At 36.6% G+C, this 18940-nt stretch overlaps 1 protein-coding gene across 5 annotated transcripts in view; it reads right to left on the bottom strand.

Moving 5' to 3' along the window:
- FAT1 (FAT atypical cadherin 1) overlaps window positions 1–18940 on the bottom strand; it is a 109417-nt gene that overhangs the window by 14271 nt on the left and 76206 nt on the right. For all 5 annotated transcript variants that reach the window (XM_035557814.2, XM_035557818.2, XM_035557819.2 and 2 more), the window contains exons 10-18: window positions 14264–18331; window positions 13440–13636; window positions 11887–12040; window positions 10374–10607; window positions 8651–9040; window positions 6247–6461; window positions 5696–5833; window positions 5212–5355; window positions 2946–3143 (exon numbers count right to left, since the gene is read on the bottom strand). In XM_035557814.2, coding sequence (XP_035413707.1) covers window positions 2946–3143; window positions 5212–5355; window positions 5696–5833; window positions 6247–6461; window positions 8651–9040; window positions 10374–10607; window positions 11887–12040; window positions 13440–13636; window positions 14264–18331 — 5738 coding nt within the window. The remainder of the gene's footprint in view (window positions 1–2945; window positions 3144–5211; window positions 5356–5695; window positions 5834–6246; window positions 6462–8650; window positions 9041–10373; window positions 10608–11886; window positions 12041–13439; window positions 13637–14263; window positions 18332–18940) is intronic.

Here is an 18940-nt window from a genome sequence, read left to right as displayed (position 1 = left end):
AGCAAGAAGGAAAGAAGAGCCCCAGGAGAAAATATTTTTCAATAGTTCAGTTATTTAAAAATTTGCTGTGGTTTTAAACTAAAGACTTCAGAGTGTGGCACAAAAGACTGTATGACTCATAGCTGGAGATTTCACACAGTAAAATGCTGTGAGACATTTGTTAATGGATAATCTATTTCCTTTGGAAAGCAAATGTGAGTGGCATGAACATGTAGGTGGCTGTTGGAAAAAAATCCTTATTTCTCTTAAAAACACTTAAGTTAAATAAAAGGATCGTGTAAAAGTTTCTTGGTGGTACTGGTTTGCGTGTATATGTATTGTAGCGGGAGGATTTTCACAGTTAGAGTAAACCTGTAAAATAAGACCTCTGCCTCAGCAATCCATTCAGAAAGTAATGAAGGTGAAAGCTGTGAGTACTGAAAAGCAGGGGCAATGAAGGTCAGTTAAAAAAACAAAACCAAGCATCAACAGATCATGCACAGCCATCAACTTAGGAGCTGCAAGAAGAAAACACAAAAATTAAAGACCTGATAAACTTGAGAAGATGCCTTTGGGGTAAAAAAAAAAAAAAAAAAAAAAAGTCATTCTTTTAAGTGGAAAGGGAAAGAATATTTTTTCCCAGAAGGTCATGTATTTGTTTTTGTGTGTGTCATTGAAACTGAAGGCTTGTGATATAGAAATGCCTAGTTTTAGTCTTGGATGTCTTCATACTTGTGTATGCTGACTCACTAAAGAAAAGATAATAGCAAATTATAGCACTGTGTCAATTTAAAAAGCTATCATAATAAATGATGATAAATGGCAATTGAAAGACAGTGACATACTTCCAGAATCCAGACAGGGAACATTTAAATCAAAGGATGAGACAGGTACAAAATATTGAGATTGGGTGATAACAGCATTAAAAAAAAAATGACATTAGTATAGTCTGCTTTAGGATGTATGATCTTTGAAAAGTCTTTGTTCTAAATGAGTATATTTGTTTTAAGATGCTTGTTTAGTTACTGTGTGCCATTAAAATACCCCTTTTATTCATTAGAAACAAAGAAGAAAAAGTCTTAGAAAAAAGACATCTTTAGCATCACGTTTGAAAAGTAAGACAGATGAAGTACTGACAGGACGCTTACAGGCACCCTACAGCCTAGGTGGCTTGGAAATGAAAATAAATCCACCTAGAGAAAGGTGTTAGGTTCCTCATACAGGCAGACATGTTAGGAAGGACCAAATGTTCAGGTAAATCATGAAAAGGGACAAAGACAGTGTAAGGCTCCACAGAAGAGTCATAATTGCAGCTGCATGCATTCACAGGAATATGCTTTAGAAGCAAAATACATAGAAATCAGTTACTGCTCAGAAAAAAATATATAAAATAAAAAATACAAATCTCGTATGATACTAAGAGCACATACAGGAAAAATACTGCTTGGCGTTCTTCCCTTAGTAAAAAGGTGACAAAAATTTAGAAAGCCCATTACATAAGAGTGACAAAGCCCACCTCTACTGCTGTTTTGGACTCGTGCAGCCTAGAAAGGCCAACAGAGCCATCACTTCAAGGCTAATCTGTCCCATCAGATCATTACCGAGAAGAAAATAGCTGACAGGGGGACGATTTATGTCCCTACCCCCTTTTTCATCCATATATATGGAAATATATATATATTTATATTATATGAGGAATACTCATGTTCCTTATCTAGAACTTAAATGGAGCCTTTATCTATGCTGGTTCTTATACTGATGTCTCCTGATACCACATTTCAGTGACTCAAGCAGGAAATCACAGTACCCGTGGGATTTTTTTTTTTCCTTGCCCAAAGAAAAGAGAGAGATGTGTAAATACACTGTGGTTATTACCCCAGTGTAGACAGAATTCGCTATGCCCTGGAGCAAATAGTACTGCTCTAGCACTCTGCACATTTGCTCAGAAATTGTGTGCAATATTATACAGGAGAATAACACGGAGATTAAACAAAATTCCTGTAGGCCATGTAAAAATAAAGGTGAGAAATTTTCTTAAAACATGAATCTGGAAATGAAGTGTAAGAATTAAGGCCAACTATTTTTAGCCTACCAATTTCAAGTTCCCTGGTCACAGTTACTTAATTTATTAAAGAATTTAAAAGGACTGGATTTGATTAAAAAAAATGGTTTGAACTTTATGTTAGGTTGCAGAAAGTATTTTAGAGAACTTTGCTATGTACTCTCTGCTAATGTACCTCTGATTTTTGAACATGGCCTGGTCTTTCGGCACAACTGCAGCAACTTATAGCCTTTCAGGGTCATTTTTGAATTCTTTGCCACTGCAAAATTCTGAGACCTACAACTAAAGTGCTGTTTATGAGAATCAGACAGCAAGGCTGAATGCTATGTGATACATCCACTAATTTGTTTTCAATTGCCCTTGACAGAACAATGTAGCACTACAGAAAAACATGCCAGTACTGCTATGAGGTGAAACTTTCAAAATCCCTGTTTCCATTGTTATCAGTGCAGTCCAGCTCACGGCTTCAAGCATCACAGTGATGGTTGTCAGAGAAAGTTTGCAGCAAATAGTAGGTGGCTCAAGAGACTTATCCTCTGCTGGTTTCTCCAGATAGATGCCAGAGTAAAACAAAATGCATAGGCTGAAAAATGCGTCCCATGTGAAAGGCAAAGGGTTTATCAAGAACGCTCACCCTGTTAACATTTCATGCACCTTGCACTTCCACTGAGTTTAATTAAGGTTACTATTACACCTGTGTAGACTTCCATTTAAATCAAGACTGTCTCTGAAGATTCTCCCACAAGGGACATGCCTCAAATAACTACTTAGCATGTCAAGATCTTCTGAGAAAGACAAGTGGCTATCCTCCAAGTAACAGGAAAAGGTGGTGGATTTAGCATGAGTGGAAAAAGTTTAGTACTCATAGTAATAACACAAAACAGCTAGACACAGTGTATCCTACCTTAACGTGAAGTAAATAGTGATCCCTCACTTTTCGGTTCAGTGCAGCAGTTGTTGTCAGTACTCCTTGCTGGTTAATCTGGAAAGTGTTTTCTTCATTTCCACTCAGGATGGTGAAGAGGAAAGGAGGACCATTGTGAGAAGAATCTTTGTCTGTCACCACCAGCTGCAGCACACTAAATCCAATAGGCTTATTTTCCTATAAATGTATAACACAACCACATCCGTTTTGTTGTAAATGAAGATATACAGTAAGATTGATTTTTCACAACAGAAAAAAAAAATCACTGTCAAGCCAGTCAGTCAGTATCAGTGAAATCAGAACGACAACATTAAGAAAAAACACCACCCTCTGTTTATAATGACAAAAACAATAAAGGCAGCACATTCTTAAACTTTATTTTTTTAACTTTGAGATTGTTAAAAGTAGCTTAGCCTTGTACATCTATTTCTACTTTTGGTCTGAATTAAAATTATAGTAGATTAATTACTTAATTGGCAAAGATTTCAAATTTAGCTAAAACACCTGTTAAGAATAATCTAATGCCTTTTTTGGGAGGACTACAAAAGCATGCTATTCTGTCTAACCCATTGTGTCCCTTATTGTTGTTCTGACTACAGCCATGGTCTGGTTAAAATATGAAATCCTGGTTTAAAAGTTTGCATCATAAAATGTCAATTTTGCATCGTGTGGATGCCCCAGGTTTCAGACACCTCACACACTTAGGTTTATCATGGATCTGATACACACATACAACCTTATCTAACACTCATAACACCTCTCCTAGAATATTTATGTTATGCCATATTTACCAGATTTTTATATATACATATTTTAAATGCAAAAAAAAGTGTTATTGCAAAGTACAATAATAATAAAATGCTATTCTTTCATGCTTGCAAAACCTCCTAACAAGCATACTCTCTGTTCTTGAGAGAGTAAGTAGGTGACATTCTGTCAAGTTAATTTTATCAGACATTGCAGCCTGGGCTTTTTTCTTTTTTCTTCCTTTTAAGCAAAGCAGACAAGGACCCATAAGTTAAAAATACAAATATTTACATTTTGACAACTAAGTTAATTTGGTTTTCATAATAGCTAATCATATTTCCAACTGCGTCCAAATTTGTACATTTCCAATGTATCAGGAAATGCAGACCAGCATTCTTGGTCAACTCCTTCAGCTTCTTCTCTGTGTCCCTCATACTGGGATGGGCTAATATAAATGAACGATAAAACAGGTCTTCTTTTTTAGTTGAGTGGAGGAAACATTACCAACACTAACTAACATTGGCTTAAGACTGTATCTGGGGAAAGCAAAGTATCTTGGACAACACACAAAAATACAAATCTCGCTTTAAAAAAAAAAATCACAACACCTTAATTGCATACTGTAAATGTTGGGTAGAAATGAATCACCTTGTCCTCTTTTGGAAAAGTACCTTTACAAATCATGTATATGTTCTTGAATAGAAGTAGTACATTTGGATGGCACAGTGTACCAGATAGCACTGCTTGATCCTCATTTATCTGTCGTACAAGGCCAGGCACCAGTGACAGCAAAAGGACCCAAGGAATTGAGCTGACTTAGATTACCAGTATAGAGTTCTTAATGTGATTCCTTTGTTTCTTTCCATTCATCCTCTACTGGATTCAGGAAGAAAAGAAGTACAGAAGCTGTCTCTGCTATCTTTGCTTTAGCAGAGAGTTTTCTGAATCAGGCAAATACTTGACAGCCATTTGAGAATCTAGCCCACTACTAACATCCTAAGGTGTGAAATTAGTCAAAGGATGGTATGTAGCCATACAAAATACTACTCCTGTTTTGTAATTGCCTCTGATCCCAGAAGAGAACAATATGAATTTAACTCTTGAGCTATCTGTTTCACAGTAACATATACCTAAAGTATCTTTTCCCAAGCAGTAACTCCAAGATCAAAAAGTAACAGCAAAATTATTATGCATGATTTGAAGAACATTATACATACGAATTCAATGTATCATTGATATATACACATACACACATGAAATAAAAAGGACACACTATTTGAAAAATAAGTTTCTACATAGACTGCATAACATGGATTTTGTAACCCTTAATACTTGTTCAAGTAGGCAGTCTCACTGACAACATTAATTAAAAACACAGTAAAATAAAATGGAATCATTAGGTTTATCTTATCTTGCAGAATATTTCAAGTCACAAATTAACACTCAAATAATATTATTGTTTTAATTACTAAAACTTCACTGCATGTGTTTAGTTTACCTGGATGATAACGCTATAGTTTCCTTTTGAGAATACTGGAGGATTGTCATTTACATCAGAAACATCAATGTTAACTGTGGTTGTGTTATGTCTAGGTGGGTTTCCATTATCTGAAGCTTGAACTGTCAAAGTATATCCTGAAATCTAATAAATAATAATAATAATAAAAAAATAAATTACACATTCACTAAAGAATAAAGAAAGAATAACAAAGAAACACAGCTTTTCTTTTAAGGAAGAAATATTTTAGCACAACTCTCCATTAAAGCTTGCCTTTATATATTTAATCCTTTCTCTCCCCTTGCAGATGTCCCCTACCCCCCAACCTCAAAAGGCATTGACATAAATACTTTCACTTCTGTTATGGCTGTATTAATTTTGGAATGTTTGAAATGTTAATTTACAAATATAATCCAAAAATGGTGGTCATCAAAAGTAAATACCTAACTAAATCCCAACTGCTCAAGAAGTATAGAAAACTTACCTTTTCTCGGTCTAGAAGTTTAGTCACTTTTATTTCACCCCTGGTAGGGTCAATTGTAAAAGGATTTCCCTGATTGCCATCTATAATTGCATAGTGAATATAGTTGTTGGAAGGTCCATCAGCATCATCTGCCATAACCTAAGGAACATTATAGGCTCATTTAAAACAGTCTAAGTATACTCTATCATTGTTTAAATAAACTCATCCTGAAGATGATCATAGCTGGTTTGGTCTAACATATTACATAGTTCTCAGGACAAACATAATATTCAGAACATATTAATATCATTTAATTTTCAGAAGAAATTCAGGAAATTATTTTAAGTCCTGTTCTGATGAGGAGAACAAAAATATATCACAAAATAACATCTACTTCCCCATAGCATTTCATGTTGCTGGTTCTGAAACTTTTTCAAAATATTTTTCAGTTACTCAGTGGCAAACTTATCTATTCATTTATCCCCATCTTCAAATCAATATTTATTCCTTCAAGACTGAAAGTATGATTGTTATGACAGAGTATTTCAGGGGAAAAAAATGACAATACGTACTGTAATGACTGACTGTTCAAGCACAGCATCTTCACTGATTACTGCAGTGTAGGTGTCTTGGCTGAACACTGGAGTATTGTCATTGATATCTGTTACATTAATATTCACTGTTACAACATCACTTAATGAAGGTGTGCCTCCATCTGTGGCTTCCACTGTCAAGTAATACTCATGAGAACTTTCATAATCCAAGCTTTCAATGATAAAAATGGCTCCTATTGGAGAAAATAAAAACATAGAAATTCCACTGTTACTGTAGTATTATATACTGCATCTTCTGATTTTGTTCTGATGAATACTCAGCTTCTTCAGGGCTCGACTTGTCACTGTAAAGCTCGAGCTACACAGTGAGATAATCAGGCTTTACACAAAAAAAGATCAGAAGTTCCTGCCACTACCACAAAAGACTCTTATAATTTAAAACCACCTGGCTCACATTATATAATTAAAAAAGAAGAAAATAATGAAGTTTAGAAAATGTCCTTTTTAATATTTTCAATTAAAATTAACCCAAAATACAAAAACATCTTTAGCTTGTCTTTCCTTCTGACCAACATTAATTTCAGGTATTGAGAATACAAAGGATACTCCAGTAACAGAAGTGTCTGATCATGACTTTTGATTGATAGAAATATCTGAGTTAAAGTGCGAGCTCATAACCAAATAGTTAAAATAGTTCAGTTGCTAATATACACACTAATTTACAGCTGAAAGAGTGTTTTCCTGGAACCCTCTTTCAAATATGTGAAGAAAAACTAGCAAAGTACTTCTACACTATAGCACCAGTGTGCACACTGGAAAAAGCATTAGGAAGATTTACAATTTCTGTTGCATCAGTATAAATAACTGCTGTTAACTTTGTTTAAAAAATCATGATTTCTACCCAAAAGTATTGTCATTAGTAGGGCAAATTTTTCCAAAGAACCTAAGTGCTTCCAGAGACTAAATCTGATTAACACGCAAGCCTAAAATCTCCACTGTCACGCTGGATGTACGCTTGAATAGAATATTCCAATCTCTCTTTAATGCTGCATCAAACTCCTCTAGAATTACTGTCTTTGTAGGCCAATGAGTATTTTTCTCTGCCAATTTAATTTCTGATCTTTCTTTTACAGAGTCTGGCCACTCATTCTGATTACATGGCTTTTGTGAAAAGACTATTATGCTTCTATCATTACAAAACCACGTCTTTCTCCCTGGATGGGGAACATTCCAGCTAGGAAACCTTTACTCTTGCCAGCTATATCTTAGAATCATACAATATCCTGAGTTGGAAGGGATCCACAAGGATCATTGAGTCCAACTCCTGGCACTGCACAAAACCACCCAAAAATCAGACCATGCATCTGAGAACATTGTCCGAATGCTTCTTTAACTCTGACAGGCTTGGTGCCGTGACCACTGCCCTGGGGAGCCTGTCCCAGTGCCCGACCACCCTCCGGGTGCAGAACCTTTCCCTAACACCCAGCCGGACCCTCCCCTGTCCCAGCTCTGTGCTGTTCCCTCGGGTCCTGTCGCTGTCCCCAGAAAGCAGAGCTCAGCGGCCGCCCCTCCGCTCCCCTCGTGAGGGAGCTGCAGGCCGCCATGAGGCCTCCCCTCAGCCTGCTCTGCTCTGGGCTGAACAAACCAAGGGACCTCAGCCACTCTTCATCTTGCCCTCTAGGCCCTTCACCATCTTCGTAGCCCTTCTTTGGACACTCTCTAACAGTTTTATGTCCTTCTTATATTGGGACACCAGAACTGCACACAGTGCTTGAGGTGATGCCGCACCAGCCTAGAGCAGAACAGGACAATCCCTTCCCTTTCCTAGCTGGCAGTGCTGGGCCTGATGCAACCCAGGGTATGGTTGGCCCTCCTGGCTGCGAGGGCAGCCAGGCTCATATTCAACTTGCTGTCAGCCAGAAACCCCAGATGCCTTCCTGTGGGGCTGCCTTCCAGCCCCTTGTTCCCCAGTCTGTACATATAGCCAGGGTTGCCCTGTCCCAGGTGCAGAATCTGTTGCTTACTTCTGGTATCTTCAAGTGGTTGCTGATTGCCCTGCCCTCTAATTTGTCAAGATGTCTGCAAGGCTTCTCTACCCACGAGGGAGTCAACAGCTCCTCCCAATTTAGTGTTATATGGATCTGTGTCTATGAATCTAACACAAATAATAATAACTAACAGCGATAAATGAAGTTTCTATTCTACATTCTATTGCACTCGTTTAGTAGGCATCCCATCAAAACGGGCAAAGAGACAGTAGCACTGGTTTCGCAGCCAGGATGGCGGTATGGATGATGCACATAGATTATGCATTATATATTTGGATGAATTATTGCAGAACATAGTATAAGCACTATTCTTGGTGAGGCTAACATATCCTTTCAGGATAAACATTGCAGTAAGACCAGTTGCAATCTGTTACCTGTTGTTGAATCAATACTGAATTTTCCATGTTCATTCCCACTGGCTATTGAGTATGTGATTTCAGCATTGGCTTCAATGTCCCTGCTTGCAGCGTAGATCTGTATAACTTCAGTTCCAACCAAAGTGTCTTCTGATACACTTGCACTATATTCCCTATGCTCAAATACAGGTGGATTATCATTTATATCCAAAACGGAAACTATAAGACTACTTGTGGAAGAAAGTCTTCTAGGTAAACCTTCATCTGTAGCCTTCAAAATCAGAGTGTACACAGCTTGTAATTCCCTATCCAAAGGCTTCTCCAACCGGATGATTCCAGAGAATTCATCGATAGAGAACTGGCCCTCTGCAGAGTTCACCAGTGAATAATGGATTTTGCGGTTCATTCCTGCATTTTGAAAACATTGGCAGAATTTGAATCAGCAGTCAAAATACACCAACATAATAACAGGTCTAATAGCTATAGAAATAAAATATGCATATTAAAGACTATCATTCATGCTAAAGCAAATTTCAGCAGGAGGTAAAGGCTCCTGTCAAGGGCAGAATGATTTCCAAAAAGATGTAATTAATTTAAAAAAATTAAGCTAACACTTCATTGCACCAATTTTCTGCCAGACAAAAAACATGAAGCATGGTTCTGCTTCAGTCACAGTACTAGCTAATATGAAACGATTAGTAATACAAATCTAATTATAACTTTAGAACAAACAGCATCTGCTTAGCAGGCTTAAAAAATAACACAGGAGGATATGGAAGAGTTCGGCAGTATCAAATAACTAGACATCATTCCAGTAAGTTTATTTAAGAACTACAACCCAAAATTAACAGGAACGTCATTTCTGGCAAACATTGCTGTAAAGCAGAGCAAACAAAAAGCCTACAGGGTTTTGGGCCAAGTATTTTGCTCCAGAGTCTCAAAGAGTAGTGAAGTGTGAAAACATCTGTCTGCTGCCTTTCAATTCAGCAACCTAGCTATATCATAGCACAAAGCAGGTTAGTTGTTTCAAGAAACTGAGGCAACTACTAATTACGTGATTAATAAACTGCTGATATATGGAAATCATACACTTTTAAATAAAGACTTTATGCTGTTTTGTTCTTCCTTCCAAAAACAAAGCCTAAGAACGAATTCTATCTAATGTCATTTTCAGTTTGTGTTCACTTAAATAATTGTAACTAAACAGTGATGAAAGAGATAGCAAAAATCTTAATGGGCAGCATATGCTTTTAGAATAGAATAGAGTAGTGCAGTTGGAAGTGGCCTTCTTAAGATCATCTACTCCCTACATAAAATTGTAATTGACCGGTTCTCTTTATGGTGTGATCATCAATGGCTTTCCTGAGGAGCACACATTCAAAATCTATGAATAAATATTTACACAAGTATACTTGGTCTTCCTTTTACTTACACCAGGAGTAAAAGGATGTAACTGACCATAACAGCTTAGCACACAAAAAATAACCTAAATTTTGTCTCCCTCCTCCCTCTTCTTTTTAACACAGAGAGACAAAAGGGATGTTTTCCAAGCTACTCACATATGAAAGTCAGGTGTTACATGATTTAGTAGACCTAAATATATCGTTCAGGAGTCTAATCCTGAGAGGTATTGAACATCTGTCAGTTCCATCGAAAGACTTAACACCTTTCAGGGTAAGCCTAAATAAACATTACTGTAACTTTGAGACCATGACAAAAGTATTGGTCAAAGAATGCATACCTGCATCTGCATCTGTTGCCTGCACTCTTGTCAAAAGGGTTTTAGGCTCTGTGTTTTCAAATACTGTAATGGAGTACGGATCAGCTGTAAACTCTGGGGCATTATCATTCACATCTTCCAGAGTCAGAATAATATTAGCCTGGCAGAATCTTCCTCCTCCATCTGTGGCTTTCACGAGAAGGTAATAAACCGCTTGCTGCTCACGGTCAAGTGGCATTAATGTTTTCAATTCACCTATAAACAGAATAACAAAAATAAGTTAATACAAGTTGCAAGAATCAAGTATCCTTAATATGCTCTCTTCTAAAATCTTTGTACTCAGAAAAACAAAACAACAATTTTCTTTTTGAGGATAATTTAATCAGTGGCTAAGTCAGCAGCTGTACTGCACTAATAAGTTCCACTTTGGACAAAGCATGTCATTGGCCTGCCTTTTCTGCTTGAAGAGATTAAATACTAAAACCCTTAGCTTTTTTTTTCAAATTCTCCTGAAAAAGAAATTAGCTAGAGTAAGAATACCCAATAGTTCAGAGACAATGTGTGTACACTCATGAATTAATATGTTACTATGTAAAGAAAATTAAAATATTAGAACACAGGTTTTAATAAAATGCAAGGTGAAGTCCTGGGCTATTTTGTTGTGTTTCTTCCACAGCTATTGACTTGACCCTCTCCTCTAACATTTAATGAATAAACAGAGCTATTCACACCATCAAATATACTGCTACAGAAAAATTTCTAGAAGTCTAACACATACTTTCTTATCCAAATGACAGAAAACATGATGACAGACATAAAGTGTAGTCGTTGTCTTCTTTTGACTGATTAAAAAAAAGTATTCTGAAATGTTGTTTGCAAGTATTCTAGCCCCAACAATTCTGAATTTATGTAACAACATGCTAGCGTAGCACACAGGCGACAAAGTCAACCCCTATGAAGTAAGAAGTGCACATTGCATTGACCTACCTTATAATCCAGAAGATACGAATGCCATTAAAACCAAACAAAGCCAGGGAATTTAAAAGTTTATCTTGCTTTTATAATGATTCCAATGAAATTGGAGGCAATTTTGGTATTTACTACAGAAAGGAAATTTGTTGCTCATTCTAACGTCAGCCTATTTAACATACCAAACCAAATGATGGCAAAGAGAGAATCTGAATGAAGATATTCTCAGTTTACAAACTATGATCGCTACTAACAAAATATAAAAAGCACAAAATTCATGGCATGCTTTTACTCCAGTCTCTTCTGCATGAAGTTTCTGGCTTCGGGGCAGTTACCTTATTTACTCTTTAGTTCCTTGTGTTTTAAACACTTGCCTTTTCCCTGACTTCTAATCGATATATTATTAGTATTTGTACTAGAAACTCACAGTTTAAATAACAGTTACATAATAAACTCAACCTTAATGCAAATTAAAATACTGACCTTTATGCACGTCTTAATGTAATCATATATCATTTTATAAAATGCTATGATAATTACAATTTTGTGTGCAAAGCGTTATTACCTGTGTCTGGAGTGAGTCCGAACTTCTCTGCTCCTGTGCCATGCAATGTGTAAGTAATTTCTGCATTGGAACGAATATCTGCATCTGTAGCAGATACCTGCATTATCAGTTTGCCAGGAAGGGCATCCTCCGGAACAGTGTCGGTGTATAAAGCCTGAAAGATTTTAAAATGTCATTGAAGGACATAACACGTGGAGTAAGTAGGGCTTGGAAAGGGGATGGAAAGAATGACAGATGAGATAATATTCTGTTTCAATGTTTGGGAAAACATGAAGTGAACCGGAGGATGAAATACCTGAAAATGATAAGGGTTTACGATTTTCCAATTAATTACCTCACATTTATTAAATTATACATAAAGGTAATTATTACTGAAACCACAGAGACTCTTGTGTGTCAATGCATAGTTAAGAACTCTAAACACTTGTCACTGATTAACTGCTAATTAAATACATTCCCAAGGTAGGAGTTCTGAATTTTTGGCAATTTTTTCCTCTTTCAGTAAATCAACTTGTCTAGGTCTGACTCAATCTAGAAGAAACTGATGTCGATCTTTCATGTAACAGTGCATGAAATACAAGCTTCCAGTTTAAAAGGCTCTGAGCACTCTAACAGCTCATTTAAATGAGGGATGTGATTTCAGTTAGGACTGAGACTTATAACACCAATATTATCAAAGGAATAAAGCTAAAAACACTGACTTTCCAGTTTGTATTTAACTACAATAATTGGTATGCAAGTGATCACTGACTATCAAAAAGAATCAGTCACTGTGTACTTGATCCTTCCCAGGACAAGAAAAGATTTTGTCTTTCTACCCAGTAACATCAAATCTGTGCTCAACAAGACAGCTATAAAAAATCCAAACACGCTAAAATTTAAAAAAAAGTAATAAAAAAAAAGGCTATGAAAATCTAGGGCTTTCTTATAATGTAGTCATACTTCCCTTCTCGTTTTTTTTTTTTTTTCCTCCTTTTCCCATTCTCTACCTTTCATATTTGTTTTTGCAGACTATCAAATGTGGTCAAGTAGATAGCTTAGTAAAAAGAAAATGTTTGTGGATTACAGATTTTTGATGTTGCTGAGTGCAACTGCAGGAGAATATTCCAGTCTTTTCAACTCATCTACTCATATCACAAATACATCAACTAAGTGATGGTATGTGGACTTCTTTGGCTTTGCTTCCTTCAGAAAATAGAGCATATAAACTATAATGGCAGTAGCTTAGAACAATTCATATTGGGAAAGCATGCACTAACACAGGAGAAATGAACTAAAATACTCCTCATACTCTTTAAACACCCAATAAGTGTTAAAATTGTATCAATGAATTGTTGTTGTTTGCTTTTTTTTTTTTTTTTTCAGAAACTTGCCCATTGCTTTCTTTGACAGCAGTAGTAGTCCAATATCTTAGTAGTCCAAAGCTCTGTTACCAACATAAAAGGAATACCTATTTGTATCCTGAGAACTCCTGAGAAGCAGTTTCAGCTAAAGTGTGCTTACATTTTACTTACAGAATCAGCTGGACACGGAAGACAGAAGACTGTGCCTACCTTTTCACAAACAGGACTATTATCATTGGCATCAAGGACTTTAACCTCCACCACAGCTCTAGTTGCAAATGTCCCATCAGTCGCTGTAATATTTAGAAGATAATTGTCCTTTTCTTCCCTGTCCAGGGGCTTTTTCACATAGACTTTCCATTCATTCTGTATATTTTCAACAGCAAACTGTCCCAAGGGATCACCTCCTAAAATATGAAAAGAAGCATTTAATTAAAGACAAAAGGGAGAATGTTGCTCCATCAACATAGTTTTTGAAAGAAAAAATCCAAATGCAAACAAGCAGCCACTTTCTGTGGCTTTATATGGAAAGGGCTTCATTTTTCAGGTAGAAATAGTCAGTAGATGCTCATACAACAAACCTAACTGCTGCCGATAGGATCTATAAAAATCAATATAGAAATTCATGTAGCATTATAGATAACATCATAAGACACTTATACAGAAAGAATAATATTAGAATACTCCACTGGAAAGCAACACTTATTTTGTGATATTTCTTTGATTCCTTGTTTAACTGCATCATTGATTTTAGTGTAAATATGTATTTCTTAATAAAATTTGATATATAGGAAGTAAACAAAAAACTTAGGAAAGCATGTTAAGCAAAGAACATGTCAAAGAGAAAGTCAAAGACCTGTTTTCTAAAACTCTTCTTTCCCCCCCAAAGTCCTTATTTCATTTTAAGACACACATTCTTTCTCTGCAGCTACATGATTTCAAGTGTTCTTCAATAATTTGAAGGATTAAGTTATACCACACTTCATTCCAGGACTACTCAAATGATTATTCTGAAATTACTCAAAAAGAGTTACCTGTAATGTAGTAAGAGACTTGTCTATTGGCTTCTTCCGTATCAGCATCGGTTGTACTTAAGATGGCAATTACTCCACCAGGAGGGTCATCCTCACTGACTGTTCCTTTATATATCTCTGCAGTAAAGCGCGGAGGATTGTCATTCACATCTGTAACAGTAACTTCAACCACAGCCAAAGAAGACAGCTGAATTTTTTCACCCCGATCAGATGCAACCACTGTTATTTTGTATTTGTCTCGCTTCTCATGGTCAAGTTCTTTGAGAGTCGTAATCCAGCCAGTTTCCATGTTTATGGTAAAAGACTCTATAATGTCCAGTTCTTGAGAAGGATCTAAGCTGTAAGTGACCTGCCCATTGAGTCCTGAATCTGAGTCAGTGCCTTTAACTTGGATGACTCTTGTTCCAGCTGGCATATTTTCTACGATGAATGCTTCATATGGATTGGACTCCAAAACTGGTTTGTTATCATTTGCATCTTTTACCTGAATGCTTACCTCTACTGTGGAAACAACATTATAATCTTCATTTGTATACTGTGCTAGCACTGAGAATTGGTACCATTTAGTTGTTTCATGATCAAGATTCTTCTCAAGTTTCAACCTTCCAGTCTGTCGGTCAATCACAAAAAAATCATCTCTATTGCTTTCAGGAGTGTTCCCTTTAATCAGACTATATACCAAAGTCTGATTATGCTCTGCTTTGATAACATCTATCACAGTTCCAATTGGAATGTCCTCGGAAACCGTGTAAGAATAAAACGGTTCTGAAAATTTTGGAAGAGGCACTTCTGGTGGTAGTATTCTAGCATAGACAGGAACAACTGACTCTTTCTGGGGGGATCCACCATCGACTGCTCTAACAAAGAAGGTTAGAAACTCATTTTCTAAACCAATTAAGCTTTCTTTTGTAGTAATGATACCAGACAATGAATCAATTTCTAAATTCTCTTTAACATTTTCAGACTCTGCTTCGATAGCATATGTGATGTCTGCATTTGTACCCTCATCAGCATCAGAAGCCCAAATTTTAATAACAGAAGTACCCCGTGGAACATCAGATCCAATATTTACTTCATACTCTGTTGCTCGGAATTGAGGAGCATTATCATTGTCATCTGTAAGTATTACATTGACCGTACAGAAAGCAACTTTTCCTCCTGAATCTTTGGCCATTAAACTAATGGCAATTACTTTTTCTGCTTGTGTTTCACGGTCAAGCTTTTCAGAGGTAAATATTTGCCCTCTCTCATTTGTATAAAACCTATCTTTGGCAAAGTCATTTACAATGTGGTAAGTGATATGGCCGTAAGTACCAGAATCTTCATCCGTTGCTTTAACTTCAGTCACCAAAGTATGCAATGGAGCATTTTCAGCTAGTTCAACCTCATATTCATTCTGGCTGAAAACAGGGCTGTGCATATTGGCACTGGTTACAGTTATACGAACTTGGGCTGAACTTCTGAAAACCCCATCAGAAACAGACACATTAAGATTGTAATGTGACTTTAGCGTCTGTCTGCGTAGGTTTGAGACAGTAATAATGCCAGTTTTACTATTAATTACAAAATTCTTTTGGTCATTGCCTGTCAGAATAGAGTACTCCAGCTTGTCAACATCCGAACTATCTGCATCTGACGCTTGCACACACGTCACAAAATGTCCATGGGGAGCCAGTTCACTAATTTTAGCTTCATAAAGCAATTGGTTAAAAAGAGGGGGGTTGTCATTGAGATCAGTTACATCAACAGTTACAATAGTGTCACTGCTCAAGGGCAGCATGCCACCATCTATTGCCCTTATTAGTAACTTGTGTTGCTGAATTTTTTCGTAGTCCAAAGTTCTTGCTGTGAGAATGAGTCCAGTGCTGCTGTCTATGTGGAAGTAGTCATGACTTTCACTGTTATCCTCAACCAAATGATAGGAAATCCCCCTGTTTGTTCCAGAATCAGCATCTGTAGCGCTCACTTGTATAACAGATGTTCCAATGACAGATGCCTCAGAAAGGGTTGCAGTGTAAGACTGCTCTGTAAACACGGGAGGATTATCATTGATGTCTTCTACTATTATGTCTACAAACACATCAGCATGTGCCCCAGTTAGGGAGTCTGTTGCCCGAATACTCAGCTTGTAGGCTGGATGAGACTCGAAGTCAAGAGGGGCAACAACATTTATAACTCCAGTGTTGAAGTTGATAGTGAACTGATTGAAAGGATCTCCATCTGTGATGCTGTAAAACACTTTAAGTCCTTCTGGGCTGATTGCTTGTACATGTACAACAGGACTATGGAGCTGAATGTTTTCTGGTATCTCTGCACTGTAGAAAGGCTTTTCAAAAACTGGCATAGCTTTATTCATAACTGTAATTGGGACTATAACTTCAGCAGAAAAAGCAGGTTCTCCTCCATCTTTTGCCACTACTGTGATCAGGTACTCCTTATTTAGTGTGTCTGGTTCAAACTTCTTCTTCAGTGAGATTTCACCAGTTGGATCAATTTGGAAATGTTCATGATGTTCTTTAAGATAGTAATGCACCTCTCCATTTCTGCCTGTATCTTTATCTACAGCAGTGACACGTCGAACAACATGGCCTACTTCAGCGTCTACTTTAACAACAGCATAATATGGAAGATTAACAAAAAACGGAGCGTTGTCATTTACATCTTCCACTGTGACTTTAACTACAATATGTGCAACAACTGATGGTTTATGTTCCTCTGTCACTTCTATGACCACATCAAAAGATTCTTGCTGTTCACGATCAAATGGAATTCCTGTTGTTGAAAGGACTCCTGAAGTTGGGCTTATTTTAAATCTGCTGTCTGGATTTAGAATATGGTAAAACAAAGGCTCATTTATTTGATTCCCTATAGCAGTAACCACAGCTATTGTTTTTGCCTCGGTGGAATTCTCCTGCACTGTTGCAGAGTAAGAACTCTGTGCAAATTTCAGCTGGCTTGTCTTGCTTTCTTTCACATTAATTTTTACAGATGCAGTGCTTGCAAATCTGCCATCAGATGCTCTCACTGTTAATTCGTATCTGCTTCGTAGCTGAGTTGTATTTTGTACTGTTATATCTCCAGTCTTAGGGTTTATTGAAAATTTTTCTCCAATGTTGCCTTCAATAATGGAATAAATTAATTGTGAAAAAATGCCTGAATCAGCATCAGTGGCATTTACGCTGATGACTTTCACGCCTTTATAGGTTGGAACCAAAATGGATGTCTCGTACAACTCTCTTGAAAACACAGGAGGACAATCATTGATGTCAATTACATAAATAGTAACATTAGCTGCATATTCTGCATATAAACGTGGTATCCCCATATCATGTACTTGAACTGAAAAGTGGAAAATGTTTGTCTCCTCGTAGTCCAGACTCATTACTGTTCTAACAGCACCAGTGCTAGAATCAATGGCAAAATACTTGCGGACAGATGGTTCAACAATTTGATAAACAAGCAAAGCATTTGATTCTTTATCAGCATCTGTAGCTCGAATTACTAATGGGACATTCTTGTCAGTTAGAACCACACTGTTAATTGAAGCTGATTCACTGATGAGTCCTGTATATTCAGCCTGCATAAAAATTGGTGTATTGTCATTCTCATCGCGAAGATGGACCAAAACTGTTGCATTAGTGGACAAGCCAGCCATGTTTGTTCCCTGCACAGTCAATGTGTAAACAGGCAAAGTTTCAAAATCAAGAATCTTCTGAGAAACAATGACACCTGAGTTGGGGTTGATAGCAAAGGCATCACCTATATTACCATCCTTTATTTCATAAACTACCGAAGACTGACTGTATGCTGTAACCATTCCAACAAAACTGCCAATGCTGGCACTTTCACTGATTTCTGTAGAATATTCTTTGGCCGTGAATTTTGGCGAGGCATTGTCAGAAACTGTAACAAATATGTGCACAGAGGTCACTTCACTCATTGGAGGATCTCCTTTGTCTGTAGCTTTTACTATCAAGTTGTATTCTTCCTGGTTACTACGATCTAATTCTTTTGCAATTTTAATCATACCCAAGATGGGATCTATAAAGAAGGAATTTCCAATATTGCCTGTGAGAAAAAAAGAAAAGTAATTAAGATAAAGGTATATACAAATTAAAAAAAAAAAAAAGATTGTTTATTTGGCCATGTACTAAAACAGATAGAGAAAATAAAGACCGTTAAATTCTTGATTTTGTTTAACAAACATTTGTAGCCTCTCAAAGTTTTCTGTAATGAAGAGCTCGCACTAATTCTAAATTTATTTGTGGAACCATAAAAAAAGTTAGTAGAGCTATCCAAGACTTGAAAATAAATGCAAAATATTTGATTCATTTTCCATTTAAAAAAAAATTAAAAGATGGCAAGTACTCTGCAAATTTCAACATTATAAATGATTTATTTTCTTTAAATTATCTTTGTAACTGAGTTTGTGCATAAGCCCACTTAAGTATCTACTGAAGTTGAAAAATTTATGTTCAGAAATTAACATTAGTGGAACACAAGTTACATTTCATGATCTAAAATAACTAGACTGTTCTGAAAAATTGAAGTGTTTTAATGACACTTGTTAATTGTCGTTAATTGTTTATGCAAGCATTAAAGCACTGCTTCAAAATTAATCTTTCTGAACTGTATCAAAAGTTGCACTTCTAATTTCATATTACTACATAGGCAAGT

The sequence above is a fragment of the Cygnus atratus genome, chromosome 4 (genome assembly GCF_013377495.2).
Source record: "Cygnus atratus isolate AKBS03 ecotype Queensland, Australia chromosome 4, CAtr_DNAZoo_HiC_assembly, whole genome shotgun sequence".
In the NCBI taxonomy this organism is placed as follows: Eukaryota; Metazoa; Chordata; class Aves; order Anseriformes; family Anatidae; genus Cygnus; species Cygnus atratus.
Note: the sequence above shows the minus strand (reverse complement) of the source record. Positions and strands in the feature narration are given on the sequence as shown.